The sequence below is a fragment of the Thunnus albacares genome, chromosome 12 (genome assembly GCF_914725855.1).
Source record: "Thunnus albacares chromosome 12, fThuAlb1.1, whole genome shotgun sequence".
Classification (NCBI taxonomy): domain Eukaryota; kingdom Metazoa; phylum Chordata; class Actinopteri; order Scombriformes; family Scombridae; genus Thunnus; species Thunnus albacares.
The window spans coordinates 32,285,212-32,309,875 of record NC_058117.1 but is presented as its reverse complement, the minus strand read 5'-3'; the positions used below and the strand labels follow the sequence as shown (position 1 = coordinate 32,309,875).

The 24,664-nt window shown below is 38.4% G+C and overlaps 4 gene segments (V, D, J or C); all 4 read left to right on the top strand.

Annotated features, from left to right (window-relative positions):
- Window positions 1-5,395: 5,395 nt before the first annotated feature.
- Window positions 5,396-5,855, top strand: LOC122993847 (the record flags this gene model as incomplete). The annotated part of the segment is given in 2 exon segments: window positions 5,396-5,441; window positions 5,530-5,855. Coding segments are annotated over 2 exon segments (372 nt in total), but the record flags the coding sequence as incomplete, so codon positions are not given.
- A 1,872-nt stretch (window positions 5,856-7,727) lies between these two features.
- Window positions 7,728-11,913, top strand: LOC122993837 (the record flags this gene model as incomplete). The annotated part of the segment is given in 2 exon segments: window positions 7,728-7,823; window positions 11,585-11,913. Coding segments are annotated over 2 exon segments (384 nt in total), but the record flags the coding sequence as incomplete, so codon positions are not given.
- A 5,596-nt stretch (window positions 11,914-17,509) lies between these two features.
- On the top strand, window positions 17,510-18,389 carry LOC122993830. The segment is given in 2 exon segments: window positions 17,510-17,680; window positions 17,910-18,389. Coding segments are annotated over 2 exon segments (498 nt in total).
- Window positions 18,390-22,075: 3,686 nt separating this feature from the next.
- On the top strand, window positions 22,076-22,732 carry LOC122993851 (the record flags this gene model as incomplete). The annotated part of the segment is given in 2 exon segments: window positions 22,076-22,118; window positions 22,410-22,732. Coding segments are annotated over 2 exon segments (366 nt in total), but the record flags the coding sequence as incomplete, so codon positions are not given.
- Window positions 22,733-24,664: the final 1,932 nt, after the last annotated feature.

Here is a 24,664-nt window from a genome sequence, read left to right as displayed (position 1 = left end):
TTGGGAAACTCACAGTTTGGGTTGGACATCCACCATAGGTGTCATCTCTCTCTCTCTCTCTCTCTCTCTCTCTCTCTCTCTCTCTCTCTCTCTGCTGTTTATCCTTCAAACTGAAACTGGTTCACACAACCTGAAGGTTTTGGGCCAGAGGACAAATAAGACACATAATGATCACTGATTACTTTTATAAAAACATGAGGCAATTCTCTGCATGATGACAGTGTTCCTCAGTGACGGCGTATAAATTCAATCTGTGTTTCTCTTGTTGAAGCAAATGTGTGATGTGGACGCTACAGACAATAAACTTTATCTCCAACAGGCAGAGTGACATTCAAGAGTTAACAGAATGATGCCATGATGGCTTCTTATCCATATTTTACACTTATTCTCATCATGCATAAAATATTAAATGGCTATACTCAAAGAAAACTAATATCATTTTTCCTCTGAGTGATTTATAATTTAATCAGATAGGTTTCCTCATAATTACTAAATAATTACTACCTCATACACCTATTTCCTTTATCTATTTAATCTCTAATGAAAACCGTCATTTAGTACAAGTCTCCTGACTGAACTGTTACTGAGGATGAAGTGATGATGTGAAAAATATATTTCTGTTATAAACTGAAATTATTTTAATGTAAAATCACTTTTTGTATCCAACATGAGTGAAACACGATTTATATGATGGTGACTGCAGCATCAGAGTTTCCAGAGTTGAAGGTAGAGGAAGAGTAACTGAGAGAAGTGAAAATACAGATCTAAGAGGAGACGGAGAGATTCAGGGAGGAGCTAAGCTGTTACTGAACTATAGAAGAGAGACGAACTTCCATATTCAGCAGAGTTCAATACACAAACCACAAACATTACCTTCATTCAACATGCTGGCATTGGACTATTATGTATTTTCTTTACTGTTTCTAGTCATTCTAACAGGTATGAAAGTTTCTGCATGAAAAAAATTCAGTTCCACTTTTGTCTGAATGTGATTCCTTGATCGTGACTTTAACATGTTATAACAGAGTTATCTCTTCCTTTAGGTGTCAGCTGTGAAGAACTCACTCCAGTCAACAATGAAGAGAACAGTTTAGAAGGCAGCACTGTTACTCTGTCCTATAAATACTCCAGACCAGCAACTGGTTCTGATCGATTCTTCTGGTATCGACAATATCCAGCAAAACCACCAGAATTCCTCATCTCTCACACAGGAAGTGGAAGTCTGATATCAGATCCAGTATCTAGACTGTCTTTTAAAGTGAGTGCAGATAAAACCCAAATGGATCTGCAGATCTTCTCTGCTGCAGTGTCTGACTCTGCTGTGTACTACTGTGCTCTGCAGCCCACAGTGACAGGAAACACCAAAACTCTGTACAAAAACCTTTGGAGCAAAGACAACAGAATACTCCACAACATCCACTAGAGGGAGTCACACACTGTTAAACTTCAGTGGTTTCTTATCAAACAGTCTAGATTCTTTTCCCTCATGAGACACAGTTGTGATGAAGAGTTTTACAAATGAATGTCATTTGACATATGAGTCTCCTCCTACTGACTGCAGAGGTGGCTGCATGGCAGAGAGCTGTTTGATTCCAGCTGTGAACATCAGACCAAACACAACTCACAAAACCACTCAACACTTATTCAAACTCAACATTCACTCACAGCACATTTCACTTGTGTAACCATGGAAACACTGGCTGTCATTTCACTGTTTTCAGCTCTTGTAGGTACGTATGTTTTTGTCATTGTGTGATATTTTCCAAATGATGGATATTTGACTCTGGAACAGAACTTTAATACAACATGTTTCCTTCACTAGGTAACACCTTGGAAGATGATTTCTATAGAAATCAGTCAAATGAACAGTTGATCAGTTTGTGTCCACAGAGTAACACTGTACAGTTGACATTTTCCACTGTCTTCTCCTCTCAGCCTCATGAGATGTTAGTGTTAGTCTAATGGCTTCATTTTCTCTACTTTTTCCAGGACTAATAGCTGGACAACAAATCTCTCCTGTACGAGATAAAGTCAGTGGAAGAGAAGGAGAATCTGTCACACTCACATGTACCTATAAGACAAGTGCAGGGACGCTTTACTGGTACAAACATCATTCTGACCTTCAGGCACCTCAGTTTATACTCTGGAAAGGATCAGTGAGTGGTGAATATATTCCTAATAAACGATTTAAATCCCAAACATCAGCTACATCAACTGAGCTGACCATAAAGAGTCTAACCCTGGCAGACACAGCTCTCTACTACTGTGCTCTATACACACAGTGATAGAAAGTGTAGAAGAGGCTGTACAAAAACCTGAACACAGATATCTGACTACTCTTCAAAGAGGAGGGAAGTGGTATTCAAACCACAGCTTCATATCAGATGGATTCTGCTAATTCCTGTTTTATCAGAGTCACTGTGGTTACAGCTGCTAATGAAACACTGTGGGAGGATTCACATGAGCAGCAAATCCACATCAATGACAAACCAGCTGGATGATGCTTCAAACACAAGACACCATCAAACATAAAGTGACATAAAACTGTGTGTTGAACAAAAACCTGAAGTTACTGGTCGGGTTAAAAAGTGAATGTAATGAAAATATGAGAATGTTTGTTTCATACTGTCAGTTTTTATCATGAGCTGTTTCCATTAGACATTCAACAAGGGTGTCTGCTGCCTCCACTGTTTGAACTACGAGTCAAGTCAAATTAAATAAACTGTTATGTATATAGCACATTTCACACAACAGGCATAAACTCATTGTGCTTAAAAACAAAAGCAAAACAAAACAACAAAAGTAAAGATCATACATGACAAAAACCTATAACATTACATTAACATTACATATATAAAATATAAGATAAAACATAAAATAAGGAGATGTTACATATATAAAAACATATAAGACAACATATAAACTTAGAAGGTAAGAAGGTATTGCAATAAGAGAATAGAATGAGAAGGTATTATTATTATCATTATTAAAAAGAAATAACAATAATAATACTGATTATAAAATGAAGGTTTTACCCTTTAAACTAACTAAAAACTTGTGAAAAAAGATGTTTTTAGTCTGCTTTTAAAGGAAGACACTGTTGTAACAGACCTGAGTTCATGTGGTAGAGAATTCCAGAGAGTAGGACCATAATGACTGAAGGCACCATGAGCTGATTAAGTAAGTAAGTAAAACTTTATTTATATAGCACCTTTTTAACACAGGTTACAAAGTGCTTTACAGTGACGTTGGGACACAAAGAAAATAGGACACAAAAACCATGAAAGACACATTCAAGAACACATACAGACATCTCACACATACGAACACAGCAAGCATACAGTCATCACCCAGAGCACACACTTGAATTTATCAAATGTTATGAGAAAGCCATTTTAAAAAAGGAGGTTTTTAGGTGTTTTTTTTTGAAACAGTCAACAGATTCAGCTGATCTGATGGAAGTGGGGAGATTGTTCCAAAGTCTGGGTGCCAGGGCAGCGAAAGCACAGTCACCTTTGGTTTTTAGTTTGGCACGTGGTACGGCCAACAGGTTTTGGTTGGAAGACCTAACTGACCGCATGGTAGTATACGGGCTTAGTAGCTCAGATACATAGGCAGGAGCTAAACCGTGTAAGGCCTTGTAAGTGATGAAGAGAATCTTGAAATCAATCCTGAGCTTCACTGGCAGCCAATGCAGTGAGGCTAAAACAGGAGTGATGTGGGATCTGCGGCCAGTCCTAGTTAATAGCCTCGCTGCTGCATTTTGTACAAGCTGAAGACGTGACAGGTCAGCTTGAGAGTTTATTCTTGGTATAGTGAGGAGACCTTTACTTGATGATCTCAGGGGTCTGTCTGCTGTGTATTCAGAGAGCATGTCAATGACGTAGGAGGGAGCTAGACTGTTCATAGCTTTGAAAACAATAAGAAGTATTTTAAAATCAGTTCTTTCTGTTCACAGCTTTTGGTTTTGGTTAATACTCTGGCTGCAGCATTCTGAATAAGCTGGAGTTTATTACACGCTTGCTTTGCCAGTCCAGCAAAGAGTCCATTACAATAATCTAGTTGACTGGAAATTAATGCATGAACCAACTTTTCAGAATCTGACTGTGATAGGAAAGATCTAACTTTGGATATATTTCTAAGATGATAAAAAGCAGTCTTAGAGATATCGGATACGTGCTTCTGAAAGTTAAGATCAGCGTCCAAAATCACACCCAAGTTTTTGACATTCTCACAGGGTTTTACCAACAGGGGACTTAACAAAGAGTGAATCTGGTGCCTCAAAGCCTTCAGACCTGCTAAAAGAATCTCTGTTTTGTCCTCATTTAGTTGTAAGAAATTTTTGGCCATCCAATATTTGACATCAGTAAAGCACTGGATGAGATCATTCACTGGGTTAAGGTGGTTGGCAGAAACAGATATGTATAACTGTGTGTCGTCAGCATAGGACTGATATGATATGTTGTATTGTTGAATGATGGACCCAAGTGGGAGCATATACAGATTAAACAGTAGAGGACCAGGAACTGACCCTTGAGGGACTCCATATGGAACGCTGACTTCATCTGATTCAAAGTTACCAACAGAAACAGAGAAAGATCTACCAGTAAGGTAAGAAGAAAACCAGTTAAGAACAGTGCCTCTAAGGCCTAAACAGTGTTCAAAGCTCTTAAGAAGAATTTCATGGTCAACTGTATCGAAGGCTGCGCTGAGGTGGAGAAGTACCAGAACATTTACACACTTCAACTCCTCCTTTTATTGAACAACAGCGCCATCAGGTGGACACTGACAACATGATTCACTGATCAAATGAAATCTTTATTTTTTTTATCAAATACTTTTTAAAATATCTCTTAACAAGAGTACAAACACTAATAATGTTCAGCCATTGAACATAATGTAACATCTCCTTTGAAGTAACAATGAAACATATCACAGTGAGTGTGGATCAATACACAGCAGGCAGCAGAAGATCATGACAGAAACAGGAATCACAACAGGCCTTTCAATGTCTCAGCAGCTGAGAGCCTCATATTCAAATTCACCTCTTTATCCCCGTTTATATCGTTTTTATCATTATAACATCAAGAAAAGAGAGAACCCATTGTCTGATGGTCAGAGTGTTTGGGGGCCTCCAACACCTCTTAGCAGCTGTCAGACCTGAAAGCACTATACACTTCTGATGTTTAGGTTGGTTAGGTTAATTAACAGGTTCAATCTCCTCATGATGAGCTGCTCTGGAAAAGAGCGTCAGCTAAACAGCTGAAATGTAAATGTGATGTAAATGTTGAGAGTTCCTCAGCAGATGATAAAGAGGAAGGGCCAATGATGTGAAGGCCCAGATCCATCAGAGTATCAATGTTCTTCCTCTCTCTCCTCCCCTCTCACTACAGACATGAAACACTGGCTGAGAAACATCCTGATTCTGACTCTCTGGCTAGGTAACTCTTTAAAGCTGCTGATTATTCTCCTTTAATCTATCATCTTTATTGATTCATCTCTTCCTCTGCATGTTCTGTTCTTCCCCAGAGTGTAAAGGACAAGACAGTGTGACCCAGCCAACAGGAGATGTCATTGCTGCTGAAGGAGACACAGTTACACTTGCTTGTACATTTAAGACCAGTAACACAGGTCCATACTTATTCTGGTACAAACAGGAAGTAAATGGTTTCCCGAAGTATATTTTGCACCGTAATAATTATGGAGCTGAAGATAATGCTGCAGAGTTCCAGAAAAACAGATTTGATGCTACAGTTAACGGGACATCAGTTCCTCTGAAGATCCAGAAGCTGCAGCTGTCTGACTCTGCTGTGTACTACTGTGCTCTGCAGCCCACAGTGACAGGAAACACCAAAACTCTGTACAAAAACCTTTGGAGCAAAGACAACAGAATACTCCACAACATCCACTAGAGGGAGTCACACACTGTTAAACTTCAGTGGTTTCTTATCAAACAGTCTAGATTCTTTTCCCTCATGAGACACAGTTGTGATGAAGAGTTTTACAAATGAATGTCATTTGACATATGAGTCTCCTCCTACTGACTGCAGAGGTGGCTGCATGGCAGAGAGCTGTTTGATTCCAGCTGTGAACATCAGACCAAACACAACTCACAAAACCACTCAACACTTATTCAAACTCAACATTCACTTACAGCATTTCACTTGTGTAACCATGGAAACACTGGCTGTCATTTTACTGTTTTCAGCTCTTGTAGGTACGTATGTTTTTGTCATTGTGTGATATTTTCCAAATGATGGATATTTGACTCTGGAACAGAACTTTAATACAACATGTTTCCTTCACTAGGTAACACCTTGGAAGATGATATTACTGCCAGCAGTGCTGAAGTGTTTTCATCAGAGGGCCGTAGTGTTACTCTGTCCTGTAACTATTCAGTTAAAGCTTATAGTCTTCAGTGGTATCGACAAGATCCTGGATCAGCTCCTCAGTTCCTTCTCCTGATCATTGAATCAACATCTACTGTGATGAATGCAAAACCTGCAGACCCTCGACTGACTGTTAAACGGAATAATGAGAGAAATCGAGTTGATCTGCAGATCTCCTCTGCTGCAGTGTCTGACTCTGCTGTGTACTACTGTGCTCTGCAGCCCACAGTGACAGGAAACACCAAAACTCTGTACAAAAACCTTTGGAGCAAAGACAACAGAATACTCCACAACATCCACTAGAGGGAGTCACACACTGTTAAACTTCAAGATATTAAACAACAAATGTTTGAGGAACATCCACTAAAGGTGTCCCCTCTCTCTCTCTCTCTCTCTCTCTCTCTCTCTCTCTCTGCTGCTGTTTATCCTTCAAACTGAAACTGGTTCACACAACCTGAAGGTTTCGGTCCAGAAATTTTAATTTTTTTATTTTAATACAGTGAAACTAAAGTTTTACACTCTTGCTAACGGGCGATTTTTGAAATGATCAAGATGTAAACTATTAGTTTGGTTGTTGAAAATGATACATTGGAGTAAGAGAGAGCGCTTTCAACTTTTTATCTTTAGTACTGAAACTGTTAAACTTCAGTGGTTTCTTATCAAACAGTCTAGATTTCTTGTAGTGGTGATAAAAACATCAGAAAATGAAACACTACAGATAAAACATGTATTATTTATATAAACAATAACATCATAACTGAGTGTTACAGCAAATCCTCTGATATCTAATAGAGCTCACATTAAACTCTGTGAACCAACTATTTTTATGAGGCACTCTTCATAACTGCCCAAATACAAAACTGTTTTAAGAATGTGAACAATATATTTGAGTAAAATATTCAGTATATGAATAACATGGTTATCATATTGTTACATAATATACAAGCTGCAGTGGAATATGTGTGGAAAGTGGTGTAAGTAAGTAAAGTAAATCCTGCTGAAACTGTCTGTTGATGTTAATCTTACTGCTCATAGTCTGGGTATAATATTTGATGCTGTGTTTTACTTTCATCATCAGCTGAGTTAAGTTGAATAGTGATGAAATAATGTCGTCTCCACGTTTGAAGCAAACAATCAAGTCCTTTTTGTGTTTGTAAAGCCTGAGAAGGTGATCAGCTACCTTTCTGCAACTCCAGTTATAAATGTAACCAGTCTGTTAACCAGGAGGAAGAGTAACCGAGAGAAATGAAAATACAGATCTAAGAAGAGACGGAGAGATTCAGGGAGGAGCTAAGCTGTTACTGAACTATAGAAGAGAGACGAACTTCCATATTCAGCAGAGTTCAATACACAAACCACAAACATTACCTTCATTCAACATGCTGGCATTGGACTATTATGTATTGCCTGTGTTTTTTCTTGTAATTCTAACAGGTATGTTATATTTCATTCCTGTATTTTTTAAATTCTGAATCATTCATTGAAACTTTGACAACATGTTATAACAGAGTTATCTCTTCCTTTAGGTGTCAGCTGTCAAGTACTCACTCCAGTCAACAATGAAGAGAACAGTTTAGAAGGCAGCACTGTTACTCTGTCCTACACATACTACACAAAACCAGGTGGTAGTGATTATTTTTACTGGTATCGACAATATCCAGGAAAACCACCAGAATTCATCATCTCTCATTCAGGAACTGGAAGAACATTAAATTCTCCCATCTCTGGACTGGGGATTTCAGTGAAGGAAAAACAAATCCATCTGCAGATCTCCTCTGCTGCAGTGTCAGACTCTGCTCTCTACTACTGTGCTGTAGACACACAGTGATAGAAAGTGTAGAAGAGGCTGTACAAAAACCTGAACACAGATATCTGACTACTCTTCAAAGAGGAGGGAAGTGGTATTCAAACCACAGCTTCATATCAGATGGATTCTGCTAATTCCTGTTTTATCAGAGTCACTGTGGTTACAGCTGCTAATGAAACACTGTGGGAGGATTCACATGAGCAGCAAATCCACATCAATGACAAACCAGCTGGATGATGCTTCAAACACAAGACACCATCAAACATAAAGTGACATAAAACTGTGTGTTGAACAAAAACCTGAAGTTACTCGTCGGGTTAAAAAGTGAATGTAATGAAAATATGTGAATGTTTGTTTCATACTGTCAGTTTTTATCATGAGCTGTTTCCATTAGACATTCAACAAGGGTGTCTGCTGCCTCCACTGTTTGAACTACGAGTGTGAATGAGATATGGTCACTGACTTCATGTTGTCTTCAGGTATTTATAAATGGACACTGACTGACTGACTTCATCCTCTTTGTTCCCTGTTGGCCATCAGGTCACAATCAGCTCCTTCCATTGTTCACTATCCTTGACAACATGTTGAGCTTCACCCCAAATACACACTGAAGCATTAAAACTCTGAAATCACTGCTCGTTTATATCTTCACACATGAAAAACTCAACAGAATCACTTTAACAGCTGAAGCTTTAGAATCAGCTGATTCATAAAAACTGAAGCTTCCACAACAACTCCACCATCTTTACATCTGACCTCTGACAGCTGCAGAGCACCAAAAGACACAAACTTATCAATTTATATTCAAGAGGAAATAAATTCTAAAAAGAAAACAAAAAATCAGTTTTTCAAATATTCATTCTCAGTTTATAATAGAAATATTAAAGGAGCAGCAGCAGGTTCACAAAAATGAACCTTTTATATGTTCAGAAAGAAAGTGAGTCTGCAGCAGATGTAAAACATTCATTTATTCAAAGACAAATAAAGAGGCAGCAGCAGGTTTAAAAGAGTCAGAGTATTTTACCAACTAGTATTTTTTAAAACAAAGTACAACGTTTCCCTATCCAAGTTGTTTTAGTGCCCTAACCTAATCAAACCTTAACCATCGTGTGGTCACATCATAAAAAGGTTTGATTTTTGAAACAACAATTTTGTCCTTATAGTGACTTTAAAAAAATACTTACGTGTCATTCTGGAGGGCATGGACCTACGATGTATTCTGGTGTTTAATCTGGAAGACTTTTTGGAAATCCAACATGGTTTATTTGATATCTGATCAGGTTATTAATATTACATGTGTGTAGTTTTGGGCAGTAAGACTGAGCATTCAGCAGCCATACCAACATGTACCCTGTTTCTGCTGAATGACTGAAGCTAAGCAGGCGTGGGTTTGGTTAATACTTCAATGGGAGACCTCCTGGAAAAGCTAAGTTGCTGCTGGAAGTGGTGTTGGTGGGCCAGTAGGGGCCAGTCTTCCCTCTGGTTCTAATAAATCCTGCTACCCCAGTGCAGTAACGGTACACTGTGCTGTAGGAGACGCCGTCCTTCAGATGAGACGTTAAACTGAAGTCCTGACTCACGGTGGTCGTTAAAGCTCCCATGTGACTCCAGTTTCCTGGTAAAATTCCCAACCTGACTCTCTCCATCTGGCCACCTGATCATCCCCCAGTGTAACTGGCTCAATGATTCCCTTCCTCTCCACTTCAAGATGATGTGTGGTGAGCGTTCTGGTGAAAATGGCTGCTGTGCATCACCCAGGTGGGTTCTACATATTTGTGGTTGTTGAGGTGAGTTTCATGTTTCATGTTATAGGAATGTGATGACTGTTTTTCACTACCTTGAAGTGTAAGGGATTACAACTTTACTCTCACTAATTACATTACACTCACTAAGCTCAGTAACACTCTGTTACTTTGACTCTTTGGGAGTTCAACTTGTTTGCGTCTCACCTGCAGTTAGATGTAGAATAGATATCAGTTTTGTCTGTGTGTTCAGTGGAAGGACTGGTTCACAGTGTGTTACCATGGTGCAGGATATGCATGTTAGTTAAAATACTCTACATACAGTTCAATAGTCAGAATATATATTTATTGTATAAATGTACTATTTTTATATTAAAATGTAGTTCATATGTATACCAAGATTTATGTAAACATGAATATTAATTAAAGTGTCCCACAATGTCTCATGTGAGATTCCTAGTTTCCTTCGTGCATGATGAGTTTCTCTAAGTCTCTAATTATTCAGCAGTTTAATACATTTAGTCTGGAGAACGATGACATAGTAACGGGTTTATCTTTGTGGGCTTCAAACAAACAAATAAACAGATACATACATATACAGAGAGACAGATATAGAGGTCTTGTCTTGGTGCTTATAACATTGGCATGAGAGGAGGAATAGGTGGAGGGAGGGGTGACTCACAGAAGAAGAGAACAGAAGAAGACTCCCGTTGTCAGAGGCAGTCGATACCTGAACCACTAAACACAGATACTTTCTGTCAGATGTTGTCACTGCATTGTTGTGATATTTTGTTGTTTTTTGTGACCGTACTAAAAGGGAGGTGAAACAATACAGGAATAATAAATGTCTTTAACAGTGTGAGAAACTTGTGGAGCAGATAATCTGATTTTAACTTTGTGTTTAACATCAAGTTATCTCTTCCTTTAGGTGTCAGCTGTGAAGAACTCACTCCACTAGAGGGAGTCACACACTGTTAAACTTCAGTGGTTTGTTACCAAACAGTCGAGATTCTTTTCACTGGTGAGAAAAATGAAAGAACAATGAAGGCAGAAAGATAGAAGAATGATGTAGACTGTCCTGATAGCTATGAAGTATGGTTCACATCACTGAGAGAGTATCACACAGTAACTCTTCTGACAACAACACTAACAGCTGAGAGGCTCCCACCAAGGGTCCACTTTCTCCTCACTGCTGTTTTATCCTAAAGGACTCAATCAATATACAACACAGTCATTAACTGCATGTGGTAAAACTGTCAGCTGTCAATCAGTGTAATGCTATTAGCTATGAGCTAATCAGTATAATGTGATATGAAAAGCACATTGAACACATTATTAGTCAGAGCTGTGAGAGCAGGGAGGAGGAGATTAAGGGAGGAGCAAAACTGTCACTGAAGTACAGAAAGACACAAACTTTCACTGTGGTGTTTCATACTAAACAACACAGACAGTTTCTTCTTATCTTCAAGATGGTGTCAATGCAATTAAGTCTGTTTTCAACTTTGTTTCTGATCACACTAACAGGTAGGTGACACACTTCATATTTACTTCTATTGATGTTTGATTGAAAACTGAGCATGAAGTTGTATGTATTCATGTTATGAGTCTTTGACAACATGTTATAACAGAGTTATCTCTTCCTTTAGGTGTCAGCTGTCAAGAACTCACTCCAGTCAACAATGAAGAGAACAGTTTAGAAGGCAGCACTGTTACTCTGTCCTACAACTACTCCAAAGAAGCTGATGGCAATGATTATTTCTGCTGGTATCGACAATATCCAGGAAAACCACCAGAGTTCCTCATGTACATCTCAGGCAGTAACATCACAAGACCAGCAGATTCTCTCAAGTCAGAAAAAAAGTTCTTTACTGGACTGTTTGAAGACAAGCGTGGAGTCAAACTGCAGATCTCCTCTGCTGCAGTGTCTGACTCTGCTGTGTACTACTGTGCTCTGCGGCCCACAGTGACAGGAAACACCAAAAATCTGTACAAAAACCTTTGGAGCAAAGACAACAGAATACTCCACAACATCCACTAGAGGGAGTCACACACTGTTAAACTTCAGTGGTTTCTTATCAAACAGTCTAGATTCTTTTCCCTCATGAAACACAGTTGTGATGAAGAGTTTTACAAATGAATGTCATTTGACATATGAGTCTCCTCCTACTGACTGCAGAGGTGGCTGCATGGCAGAGAGCTGTTTGATTCCAGCTGTGAACATCAGACCAAACACAACTCACAAAACCACTCAACATTTATTCAAACTCAACATTCACTTACAGCACATTTCACTTGTGTAACCATGGAAACACTGGCTGTCATTTTACTGTTTTCAGCTCTTGTAGGTACGTATGTTTTTGTCATTGTGTGATATTTTCCAAACGATGGATATTTGACTTTGGAACAGAACTTTAATACAACATGTTTCCTTCACTAGGTAACACCTTGGAAGATGATTTCTATAGAAATCAGTCAAATGAACAGTTGATCAGTTTGTGTCCACAGAGTAACACTGTACAGTTGACATTTACCACTGTCTTCTCCTCTCAGCCTCATGAACAATGTTAGTCTAATGGCTTCATTTTCTCTACTTTTTCCAGGACTAATAGCTGGAGACACAATCTCTCCTGAATGAGATGAAGTCAGTGGAAGAGAAGGAGAATCTGTCACACTCACATGCACCTATGACACAAGTTATACTTTACCTGAACTTAACTGGTACAGACATTATTCTGACCTTCAGGCACCTCAGTCTATACTCTGGAAAGGAGGAAAATCAGAGGATGGTGAATATATTCCTGATAAACGATATAAATCCCAAACATCAGATACAACAACTGAGCTGACCATACAGAATCTAACCCTGGCAGACACAGCTCTCTACTACTGTGCTCTAGACACACAGTGATAGAAAGTGTAGAAGAGGCTGTACAAAAACCTGAACACAGATATCTGACTACTCTTCAAAGAGGAGGGAAGTGGTATTCAAACCACAGCTTCATATCAGATGGATTCTGCTAATTCCTGTTTTATCAGAGTCACTGTGGTTACAGCTGCTAATGAAACACTGTGGGAGGATTCACATGAGCAGCAAATCCACATCAATGACAAACCAGCTGGATGATGCTTCAAACACAAGACACCATCAAACAAAATAAATGGACACTGAAAACACTGTAAAACAAACTCTTATTAAAAATTCAAGGTATCAGATTAGAATGACATCATATGTAACTGATTCATGGGAATTAATGTTTTGTCTACTGAACAGATTTAAATGATGTATATAAATGACACTTTAGAGGAGTTTTCCATTCAACAGCATGAAACCAAATCACACAGCAGAAGTTCAGCAATGAAACAACAATATTTGTTAAATAACTTTTGTTCCTTTAATGCCAATTCTCTTTCTGAATCTAAACTGTTTCTGACTAAAGGTCACGCAGGTTTCAGCTTTATAACTTTATATCTTGTCAAAGAAGAGACACAAAGTTGTATTTCAGTCTTTTGTAGTTTAAGAAGCATCCGAATCTCTTTCTGGTTGAATTATATAAGTGTTGTGGAGTTATGAAAGATCAATCACAGCCTTTTTGACAACAGACTGCTTTTAAAAACTTTTATGTCTTCACACAGTTTATACAGTGTGTGATTGGTCCATCACATTGCAAACTAGAGCTGCAACTAACCATTATTTTCATTATTAATCTGCTGATCTTTAATATCCATTAATCGATAAATTGTTTTGTCTAAAAAATTCCAAAATATTGTAAAAAATGTCTGTCATAATTTCTTTGTAGGAATTTGTGCGCTAAATATCTTTATGAATTATGAGTTTTTATTATGCACAACTCCAACATGAAACTACTCATCCAGTGACATAACTCATATTAGAGTAGGTATAATAACAGGGAAATAGTCCTCCTTGTTGGCCACACAAGAGAGGTCAATTAGAATTATGATTGTTTCTAAATTTAATTATGATTTTGCAAAAGTATAAGGTCTTTTCAGGTTAAGTGACTGAGATGCAAGCACAAGACAATAGAAACAAGTTCACTTTAGCTACATTCACATTTATTACTAATAATAGTACTAAACACTACAACATTTTACAGACAAGACACAAGAGGGAAAGAGAAACTGGTACACAAGGCTATGTCTAGTGAATGATTGAAATGCATGATGCAGAGTTATCTATTGTGTAGTTGGTATGAGAGACCTGATAAACAGATGAGATGACTGTTACCTGAGAAGCAGTGAGTCAAATCAATGGTATAACAGCTTAATTTTGAATTGTCAATTGAAATGACAAATCATGAAAGCAGCAGGGTTTAAGCAAGTTGATGAAGGTTTTGTATGAATACTTGCTTGCTCTCTGGGGTGGCTTCTTACAGAGAATGGAGTCTGATGTGCTGTGGTGAGGAGCTGGAGTCTGGATCTTGTAATGATGAGTAAATCGGCCGGTCTGAGCTTGAAAAATTCCCATTGGAAGAAAGCTCCTGGTTTATGCTCTCATGCTCTCCTTGGCTTGACCCTCAACTCATGACCGTAGATTCTGAGGTTTCACCTCCTGTTGTTTTGATTCTGCTGCTTCCGTGACACAGAAATATAACGAACATAATCAGCAACAAGTTTTAGTTCAGGCAAGCTGTTCTTTTTCATGCACACAGAAAGACATTTTCTGACATTTTAAATAGTTGCAGCAAGTGTTTGGCCTGAGATAACTGTCAGGAGCTCCAAGTAAATATGATGAGTTTGTCAGGAGGCTGATGGATCTCAGTGTTCAACTCAAACTTAACAGAACTGAAAGCCGTGTTAAACTGTGATGAAGTTCATGATGTCATTGATGGTTCAACAACCTATGGAGGTGATTTCCTGGCCCCGCCCACTGAGTTTCAACTCAACCAATGAGATTCTTTCTGTCTGCAGAGCACAAATGTTTGAGGAAGTAAAATCCCAATCAGCTTGATGCTGAGGAGAAGGGCTGTGCAGCTGAGAGGCTGTTTAGTTTCTTCATTCTACTGCAGTGGAAGAACATTGATCATCTGCTGTCTGTTTGGTTTCAACAACTCCAAAGACATGTTGCTTTACCTCTTTATACTTTTATCTCACTTTATAGGTGAGTGTTAGAACAGAGATGAAAGTCTCATTTTACCTGATGTATTAACCAGATATCTGTTTTTCATAGCTGGATGATTTTGTGGAAGTAAATTCACAAACAGAAAGAACATGTTGGGTTTTTAATGCATTTTAAAATGATGAAAGATGACAGTAAAAGTCAAGAACCTCTGTTGAGTCTCTTTTAAAATCTCTTGCAGACTAACTGACATGAATGACTCATTTTGCAGCCATGGGTTCCATGAACAGCATAAAGCCAGAAAATACTGAAGAACATGTTGCAGAGGGAGGAAACATCAACCTGACCTGTAAATATGAGGGTTCTATCTACAATATCCAGTGGTACCGACAATACTAGAGATCCAGACCAGAGTTCCTGCTCTACATCACAGAGGACGGATCGATTTATCCAACTGTTTCTGATTTCTCAGCTCACATTAACATAACAGAGAAAGAGAAACGTGTTCATCTGCAGATCTCCTCTGCTGCAGTGTCTGACTCTGCTGTGTACTACTGTGCTCTGCAGCCCACAGTGACAGGAAACACCAAAACTCTGTACAAAAACCTTTGGAACAAAGACAACAGAATACTCCACAACATCCACTAGAGGGAGTCACACACTGTTAAACTTCAGTGGTTTCTTATCAAACAGTCTAGATTCTTTTCCCTCATGAGACACAGTTGTGATGAAGAGTTTTACAAATGAATGTCATTTGACATATGAGTCTCCTCCTACTGACTGCAGAGGTGGCTGCATGGCAGAGAGCTGTTTGATTCCAGCTGTGAACATCAGACCAAACACAACTCACAAAACCACTCAACACTTATTCAAACTCAACATTCACTTACAGCATTTCACTTGTGTAACCATGGAAACACTGGCTGTCATTTCACTGTTTTCAGCTCTTGTAGGTACGTATGTTTTTGTCATTGTGTGATATTTTCCAAATGATGGGTATTCGACTCTGGAACAGAACTTTAATACAACATGTTTCCTTCACTAGGTAACACCTTGGAAGATGATTTCTATAGAAATCAGTCAAATGAACAGTTGATCAGTTTGTGTCCACAGAGTAACACTGTACAGTTGACATTTTCCACTGTCTTCTCCTCTCAGCCTCATGAACAATGTTAGTCTAATGGCTTCATTTTCTCTACTTTTTCCAGGACTAATAGCTGGAGACACAATCTCTCCTGAACAAGATGAAGTCAGTAGAAGAGAAGGAGAATCTGTCACACTCACATGTACCTATGAGACAGATGATGATCATGTTACTCTTGATTGGTACAAACATCATTCTGACCTTCAGGCACCTCAGTTTATACTCTGGAAAGGAGCAAAGGGATACACAAGTGAATATATTCCTGATAAACGATATAAATCTCAAACATCAGATACATCAACTGAGCTGACCATACAGAATCTAACCCTGGCAGACACAGCTCTCTACTACTGTGCTCTAGACACACAGTGATAGAAAGTGTAGAAGAGGCTGTACAAAAACCTGAAAACAGATATCTGACTACTCTTCAAAGAGGAGGGAAGTGGTATTCAAACCACAGCTTCATATCAGATGGATTCTGCTAATTCCTGTTTTATCAGAGTCACTGTGGTTACAGCTGCTAATGAAACACTGTGGGAGGATTCACATGAGCAGCAAATCCACATCAATGACAAACCAGCTGGATGATGCTTCAAACACAAGACACCATCAAACATAATAAATGAACACTGAAAACACTGAAAAACAAACTCTTATTAAAAATTCAAGGTATCAGATTAGAATGACATCATATGTAACTGATTCATGGAAATAAATGTTTTGTCTACTAAACAGATTTAAATGATGTATATAAATGACACTTTAGAGGAGTTTTCCATTCAACACCATGAAACCAAATCACACAGCAGAAGTCCAGCAATGAAACAAACAACAACAGATCTATTCCAAACACTGAGGGAGTGTTTGCTGTATCGTATAACACTGAGGCCTCTAGTTTCATGGTGGGAAACTGTTTTAACAGAATCTCCCCTTTGTGCTGGTCCAGCACTGCTTTTTCCACACAGTCCTCCTGAACAACAGAACGTCTCCTGCTGCTTCCATGACACAGAAATATAACAAACATAATCAGTAACAAGTTTTAGTTCAGGCAAGCTGTTCTTTTTCATGCACACAGAAAGACATTTTCTGACATTTTAAATAGTTGGAGCGAGTGTTTGGCCTGAGATAACTGTCAGGAGCTCCAAGTAAATATGATGAGTTTGTCAGGAGGCTGATGGATCTCAGTGTTCAACTCAAACTTAACAGAACTGAAAGCCGTGTTAAACTGTGATGAAGTTCATGATGTCATTGGTGGTTCAACAACCTACAGCGGTGATTTCCTGGCCCTGCCCACTGAGGTTCAACTCAACCAATGAGATTCTTTCTGTCTGCAGAGCACAAACGTTTGAGGAAGTAAAATCCCAATCAGCTTGATGCTGAGGAGAAGGGCTGTGCAGCAGAGAGGCTGTTTAGTTTCTTCATTCTACTGCAGTGGAAGAACATTGATCATCTGCTGTCTGTTTGGTTTCAACAACTCCAAAGACATGTTGCTTTACCTCTTTATACTTTTATCTCACTTTATAGGTGAGTGTTAGAACAGAGATGAAAGTCTCATTTTACCTGATGTATTAACCAGATATCTGTTTTTCATAGCTGGATGATTTTGTGGAAGTAAATTCACAAACAGAAAGAACATGTTGGGTTTTTAATGTATTTAAAAATGATGAAAGATGACAGTAACAGTCAAGAACCTCTGTTGAGTCTCTTTTAAAATCTCTTGCAGACTAACTGACATGAATGACTCATTTTGCAGCCATGGGTTCCATGAACAGCATAAAGCCAGAAAATACTGAAGAACGTGTTGCAGAGGGAGGAAACATCAACCTGACCTGTAAATATGAGGGTTCTATCTACAATATCCAGTGGTACCGACAATACCAGAGATCCAGACCAGAGTTCCTGCTCTACATCACAGAGGACGGATCGATTCATCCAACTGTTTCTGATTTCTCAGCTCACATTAACAAAACAGAGACACATGTTGATCTGCAGATCTCCTCTGCTGCAGTGACAGACTCTGCTCTGTACTACTGTGCTGTGAGGCCCACAGTGACAGGAAACCCACAGTCTCTGTACAAAAACCTGACAGCTCCTCAATGAACATTTACACACTTCAACTACTCTTTGTGTTGAACTTCACTGCCATCAAGTGGACAGAGAGTGCACTTACATGTGCACCAGTATCCTGGTTGTGATGGTGTTTTTAGAGATTCCCATTTAGTATTGCACAAGTAAACATCATATCCTGGTTTAAGAAACCTGGAAATGTTACCTGAAATAAAACTAGGGAAGTGTAGCATGTAAACATCTGTTCCAGATTTGTTAATATTCTCTGTTGGTAGAGAAATTAGGCTGGGATGTTGAGGAATTAGGACACAACTGGACACACATGATCAGAAATCAGTATCCTGTTAGAATAATGTATACAGGGATATGTATAACCAGGTTCCTAATGTTCCATGTAACCGTCATATCCTGAATATGATCAAAAGCCGGATAAGACTCAGAACTGAATACTAATGTGTGATTAGATACAGCTTCAGTTCACACAGGTGTTTCTCACTGGTGTTGTACTGTAATGAGACACTGATCCAACCACAGCCGACAACCTGGTGGAATCAGGTTAAAATTGGAAAATAAATTATATCAGACATTAATTTTAAAGTTCAAGTTTTAACTCCTTTAACTGACATAGTCAGCTTATACAATGTAAAAAGATTATGCGAAAATGACAAGTCTTCTATCTAATTTCTAATTTTAAGAGACTCGTTAGCACAATATACCATTTTGGACATCTTTTTTGGACAGGTATGCCTGTTTTTTGCTGATCCAGCTAATTAAAATACCCGACAAATGAAAGTATTTAATTTAAAATCATAAAAATACTATATTACCATGAAGCAGTCCTGCTCACTGCTTTGTAACATTTTCCACAACGGTTAAAAACTATGAACTAGTCTTTGCTATACACCGCTTTCAATTGTTCACTTCTGATGCCGGGGCAAACAACTAAAAGTTGTTTTAGTAACTCAGTTGAACAGCAATATTTCAAGTAACGGCCACCCAAAACAGTTTGAGTGACAAACATATGGTCAAGCGTGGTCCTGCATCAAGTACAGGTGTGCCACTCCTGAGCAAATCACCAGTGTCTGGCCCACTTGGCCAGTAGATCAGAGTTTTACTGGCCCTTCTATATTTTCCTTTCTATATTTTCTTTAACTCTTTTTTCAATTTGGTGAGTTATTCATTCTATACATAATACGTACAACAGTTAACTTCCCATTAAATTTGGTTGTTTTCCTTCAGTTGTGGATACGTAATGTAGATATATTACACAAATATGCAAAATATAAAATCAGGCACATAATTGGTAGATGAATGATGTATATATGTAGGTTTCTCCATGTTTTGTGTAAAGTCAGAGAGTATGGAATACATAGAGAGAAGAGAAAAGATATTCACGATAACATTTCAGCGAGTATTGATGACCTTGATAATAAAGATCTGCAGAAATATACTCGTTAAGATAGATATATTAGATATTAGATAGATAGTTATTAATCATCTGTGTTATGGTTTTTTATTTGTGCTTTAAAACCACCACAAAACAATCAGAAAATAAGGTTTTATTTCTCTTATTCACTGGGGATACAGTGCGGGGTGTGAGCCCGCCCATAAAAACTAAATACCAGTAACTTTCCTCTGCTTGTTAGCCATGAGGCTAGCTAGTGTAACGGTTTATCAGTGGTGTGGACGATAGTTAATGAGTTAACATGATTATGTACTCATTCTGCATAACTAACATAATGGTAAAAATACCTGGGCTTCACATTTCAGTACATGTTCATACAGTTACAGTGGAAACATATCTGTCACTGGAGAGATTCTACTGGTAGTTGATCTAAAACATTTAAGGCTGAGACACAGCACCATTTCAATGTTACTGGTCCCTTTAGCTAATGATGGATCGTCACATAACAAAACAGCTGGCCAGGGCTGATAATATTAGATTATTAGGTGTAAAAACACTAGAAATAAACATGTGAACTAAACTTTGTGGCAAGTAAATGTCAGTGAAAACTACTTTTTGAATCTGTTGACATGAGGTTGGAAATGCTTTTCTGTGGCTTTGTGGATAGAAATAAAGGGTACTGGCAAATGGATGAACTGGAAGATGAAAATGAAACAGTCATTAGTGATAGGCTATTGTAACTAAACACAATAACTTAATCAAAAATAAGCTTAGTCCAATACCCATTATAAGAAGAACCCTTTGCTCACTAGCCAATTATAATTAACAACAGTAATAATTATTCCACTCAAGTTTACTGTTACAGTTGCTGTTAGTTGTGTTAATAAAAATAAAGTGTATTTTTCCTCTGTATAATTTCACTGATCACTGTATCTTGATCAGAACTTTATAACTTTATGATACACAGGATTTGAGTTTTTGTCTAAGACATATATATATATTAACTCATATTTCTCTCCACAAGCTATTTGGACTCTTAGGGAGAGATGAACCACTAGGGCCCCTGGCACTCACCCTTCCCATTTAGTGATGTACAGGGACAGCTGTAGGATCTATAGTCCATTCTGCTAAGGGAATTTAGCTCATCCTATTCAGTCAGTTGTTAACAGGGGGTAATGAAGTTTAATAATGTAAAATGGTGTAATTCTTGTAACTTTGTGTAACATTAATCATGTCATGTTTTTTGTAATATGTACATATTTTTATTGTCACGCCCTTTGTAAAATGTTCACTTTGAAAAAATGAAGACTGTGATAATTAGTCATGTGACTCAGACCTGTCAGTACTCAGCAGTTGTGCTGAGGGAACCTGAAGAAGCTACAGGCGAAACGTGTTGTTCGCTCCTAATAAAGTCACAGTAAAGTCATCTCAGTGTGTGGTGGGTAATTTTGATTTTCACCTTATATGTTCCTGCGACCGACTGAAAATACTGGTTGTGCATGGGGAGTTCTGTCCTTACAAATATATCAGTATACACTGTCCCCTGCTGGGATCAGTGATGTCACAGTGATGTCATTAAAGGAGGAGGGGCTTCCTCTACAGATGGGAGAAGCCCAGCTGTCCCCATCAGAAAGTAAGCAGACTTCAGAAAGTTGACTTTGAGGATTACTGAGCTGTTTATCTTTGAACATGTTGCTTTTAGTGCCAGCTCTGCTCCTCTGTATATTCACTGGTAAGTCACATTTTAATTAATCTCTTGGACTTAAATTAAATGAGAAGAACATTCATATCTGATAATGTAATTAAAGCAGCTACATAGTTACTGAAGCACAGAACAAGAAGCCCAAGAAAATGTACATTTGTTCACTAACTTCTGGATTTAAATATTTTCATGTAGGTGTCAGCTGTGAAGAACTCACTGCAGTCAAGAATGAAGAGAACAGTTTGGAGGGCAGCACTGTTACTCTGTCCTATAAATACCCAAAACTTTACTCTGGTGATTATTTCTTCTGGTATCGACAATATCCAGGAAAACCACCAGAGCTCCTTATCTCACACTCAGCTTCTGGAAAAGTAACAAATCCAAAACCTGGACTGGAGATTACAGTGAAAGACAAACAAATCCATCTGCAGATCTCCTCTGCTGCAGTGACAGACTCTGCTCTGTACTACTGTGCTGTGAGGCCCACAGTGACAGCAAACCCACAGTCTCTGTACAAAAACACAAGCTGACACACTGACAAGCTGCTGGAAGCCTTTTTTCCACACTGTTGTACTGAACTTTTTACCTCCACTAGAGGGCCACATTATCAAGTAGGCGGTGCACTACTTCTGCACTGTGTTCAACCATTCTGTCAATAATAACTGCTGCTGTGAAGAGAACAATTCTCAGACTGAATGTTGAACATCAGATAGTTTCTCCTGTTGATTTAAACCTTGTTGTAGAGATGGAACATTGGCTGTGGATTATTCTCGCTGCTCTTTTCTTTGGTAAGACAGAAAGCAGAATGTGTTTCCTTTCTCAACAGTTTTTAACACAGAACTGAACTATAAGTGCTTTTAATGTCCATCATAAAGGAAATAGGTCATTTCTGCCTCCATGTATATTTTTTTAGAAAAAAAAGATGTGGTTCAGTCTGACAGTCAGCAATGATTAAAAAACAGACTATTCTAGATGTGTCAGTGTCTGCTAGGTAACTCTTTAAAGCTGCTGATTGTTCTCCTTTAATCAATCATCTTTATTGATTCATCTCTTCCTCTGCATGTTCTGTTCTTCCCCAGAGTGTAAAGGACAAGACAGCGTGACCCAGCCAACAGGAGATGTCATTGCTGCTGAAGGAGACACAGTTACACTTGCTTGTACATTTAAGACCAGTGGAAATCGCCCTTTGTTCTGGTACAAACAAGAAGTAAATGATTCTCCAAAGTTTATGCTGCGGCGTTACAAGTCTGGTGGAGGAGATAATGCTGCAGAGTTCCAGAAAGACAGATTTGATGCTACAGTTAACGGGACATCAGTTCCTCTGAAGATCCAGAAGCTGCAGCTGTCTGACTCTGCTGTGTACTACTGTGCTCTGCAGCCCACAGTGACAGGAAACACCAAAACTCTGTACAAAAACCTTTGGAGCAAAGACAACAGAATACTCCACAACATCCACTAGAGGGAGTCACACACTGTTAAACTTCAGTGGTTTCTTATCAAACAGTCTGGATTCTTTTCCCTCATGAGACACAGTTGTGATGAAGAGTTTTACAAATGAATGTCATTTGACATATGAGTCTCCTCCTACTGACTGCAGAGGTGGCTGCATGGCAGAGAGCTGTTTGATTCCAGCTGTGAACATCAGACCAAACACAACTCACAAAACCACTCTACACTTATTCAAACTCAGCATTCACTTACAGCACATTTCACTTGTGTAACCATGGAAACACTGGCTGTCATTTCACTGTTTTCAGCTCTTGTAGGTACGTATGTTTTTGTCATTGTGTGATATTTTCCGAATGATGGATATTTGACTCTGGAACAGAACTTTAATACAACATGTTTCCTTCACTAGGTAACACCTTGGAAGATGATTTCTATAGAAATCAGTCAAATGAACAGTTGATCAGTTTGTGTCCACAGAGTAACACTGTACAGTTGACATTTTCCACTGTCTTCTCCTCTCAGCCTCATGAACAATGTTAGTCTAATGGCTTCATTTTCTCTACTTTTTCCAGGACTAATAGCTGGAGACACAATCTCTCCTGAACAAGATGCATGTTCTGTTCTTCCCCAGAGTGTAAAGGACAAGACAGTGTGACCCAGCCAACAGGAGATGTCATTGCTGCTGAAGGAGACACAGTTACACTTGGCTGTACCTTTAAGACCAGTGGAAATCGCCCTTTGTTCTGGTACAAACAAGAAGTAAATGATTTCCCAAAGTTGTTACTTCAACGCTTCTCTGGAACAGCAGGTAATACTGCAGCTGAAGAACGGATTGATGCTAAAATCAATGGGACATCAGTTCCTCTGAAGATCCAGAAGCTGCAGCTGTCTGACTCTGCTGTGTACTACTGTGCTCTGCAGCCCACAGTGACAGGAAACACCAAAACTCTGTACAAAAACCTTTGGAGCAAAGACAACAGAATACTCCACAACATCCACTAGAGGGAGTCACACACTGTTAAACTTCAGTGGTTTCTTATCAAACAGTCTAGATTTCTTGTAGTGGTGATAAAAACAACAGAAAATGAAACACTACAGATAAAGCATGTATTATTTATATAAACAATACCTCATCATAATCAAATTTAACAGCAAATCATCTGATATCTAATAAAGTTCAAATTCAACTCTGTCGATCAGCTACTTTTGTGAGACACTCTTACATTTCCATAACTGCCCAAATGTGAAACAATTTTAAAAATGTGACCAATATATTTAAGTAGAATATTCAGTATATGAATAACATGGTTATCATATATATAATAGTTTCTAAATACATTAACTGGTATATTGAACTCCACTATTGACAGGTCACACACTTTAAATCTGCACCCCCACACCACCAGCCGAGCTTTTAGATCCTCCACCAAGGGCTTTCTAAGTACCTCATACACATTTTAAGACCTGGGGAGATCACGCTAAGCTTTGGAATAGTCTTCCAACAAACTGAAGGTTCTTGGATACTGTAGACTCTTTTAAAAAGCAGCTAAAAACCCATTTGTTCAGACAGGCATTTGGATAGTATGTGCTATTTTATCTTAATTTGTCTATTTTATCTGCTCTTCTCTCACTTTTGATTAATGTTTTTTTTTTTTTTTTTTTTGAACATGGCACCAATTTCCATTGTTTTTCTGATCATATGAGATTATATATTCCATTAAAATCCAGTCATTATGGCAGCTGGTTTATTACGTTAAGTGCTGGTGAGATCCTGTACTTGCCCCTCAAATCCTGTTGATCAAGTGAAATATAATCTTGCTAAACTGTCCATTGAGATTAAGCATTCTTCTCATAGTCTGGGTATAATGTTTGATTTTCATACAAA